The sequence below is a fragment of the Geospiza fortis genome, unplaced genomic scaffold (assembly GCF_000277835.1).
Source record: "Geospiza fortis unplaced genomic scaffold, GeoFor_1.0 scaffold1254, whole genome shotgun sequence".
NCBI classification, from domain to species: Eukaryota; Metazoa; Chordata; class Aves; order Passeriformes; family Thraupidae; genus Geospiza; species Geospiza fortis.
In genome coordinates this window covers 23,474-25,119 of record NW_005054817.1, presented here as the reverse complement: position 1 = coordinate 25,119, position 1,646 = coordinate 23,474, and the positions used below count along the sequence as shown (strand labels likewise).

Sequence of the window (1,646 nt, the reverse complement as noted above, 5' to 3'; positions counted from 1 at the left end):
CAGGGGGCCCTGCACTCACCGGTAGTGGCCCCGCAGCACCCCGTCGGGGTTCAGCATGGGGATCAGCTTGAACACGAACATCCGCCGCAGCATCTGCGCACGGGGGTCCTCCTCCCGCAGGATGAAGTCCAGGAAGCCGTTGAAGACGAAGCTGGAGGGGGTTTCCCCTGGGTGGACTCTGCTGCTGAGGAAAAACACCTGGGGACAAACAGACGGGCTGAGGGGGGTGTTCTGCCTGCCCCAGGATACCCCAAAAGTGAAGGGTCTCACAGACTTTGCTTCACAAACTCTGCCCAGATGCTCCAGCCCTTGGGGCCACAGTGCCATTCTGGTCACAGCCGTGGGGGCTGCAGAAAGGTGCCACCACAGGGGTGCTGGCCCCCAGCCCAGCCCAGCCCAGCCCGGTCTCTCACCCTCTTTCCAGTGAAGCAGTGAGGCCGGGGTGTGCTGGTGTCTGGGAAGAGCTTGTCCAGCCGGGGCTCCCGCTTCTCCTGCATGCCGTGGCACGAGGTGATGGTCAGCAGGTCCACACGCAGCTTGTCCAGAGAGTGGCACAGCAGCTCCCGGTGGTAATAGACCGAGTCCAGGGGGCTGGGGGGGAGAGGGGATCTCAGCCAGCCCCAGGGGCTCCCAGCTGGGTGGGGAATGCTGCCCACACTCACAACCCCGGGAGCTGAGCAGCCCCAGCCCCACAAGGACCACCCCACATCTGGGCTGTTTGCTGCTGGACACGCTCAGAGCCTGCTGGGAGCACGAGCAGCTGTTCCTTCAGGGTGAGGAGGGCGGCCCAGGGCTGGGTTTGCCCGGCCCAACCCCCAGCTGTGGGAGCAGTGGGGGATCAGCTTGGGCACAGACTGGCACAGAAGGTCAGGTCATCCCACTGGGGAGATAATGCCTGCCAGCAGGAGGGACAGGGCACTGAGGGATCCATCCCACCAGGAGGTGACCCATTCTGGCAGGAGGGATGGCTGCAGAACAGGAGGGATCCTGTGGAATCCCGGGGGTAGCTCAGGGTGAGCTGCTTGTGCAGAGCTGGGGCACAGGGGAGCACGGGCCAGGCAGCTATGGGGAGGGCACAGAGACCCTCCTGCTGCACACAGAGCTTCCCCAGGGGAAAAACCCCAAGCAGGCACAGGCCAGGAAAGGTGTGAGGGCCAGGAAGGTGGGACAGAAGCCAGGAAGGAGAAAGTGGGGGCACACCTGCTGGGGGACATGTGTCTGCAGTCCTGGTAGCGGCCGTCCAGCTGTGCCAGCATGTCCTGGCACTCCGTGTAGGAGAAGGGGTAGCAGAAGGCAAAGTAGGTGGTGGCCCCACGGTGCTCCAGGAAGCGGTGCACGAAGGACAGCACGAACTGCGTCTCCACCACCTGCCAGGGGCACCAGGGAGAGGGCTGGGCATGGTCTGGGGGCAGAGCCAGTCCAGCACAGCCCCTGGGACACAGACAGGGCTGGGCACAGCCTGGGGGCAGAGCCAGCCCAGCACAGCCCCTGCTGCTCTCCCTGGGCATGGCCCGGGGGCAGAGCCAGCCCAGCACAGCCCCTGGGACACAGACAGGACTGGGCACGGCCCAGGGGCAGAGCCAGCCCAGCACAGCCCCTGCTGCTCCCCCTGGGCACAGCCCAGGGGCAGAGCCCGCCCAGCACAG

General features: G+C 65.7%; 1 protein-coding gene across 1 annotated transcript in view; it reads right to left on the bottom strand.

Moving 5' to 3' along the window:
- The window catches only part of AGBL5 (ATP/GTP binding protein like 5), a 17,276-nt gene that overhangs the window by 14,222 nt on the left and 1,408 nt on the right, over positions 1–1,646 (bottom strand). The window contains 3 exon segments of the mRNA XM_031065507.1: positions 20–198; positions 414–591; positions 1,201–1,431. Coding sequence (XP_030921367.1) covers positions 20–198; positions 414–591; positions 1,201–1,431 — 588 coding nt within the window.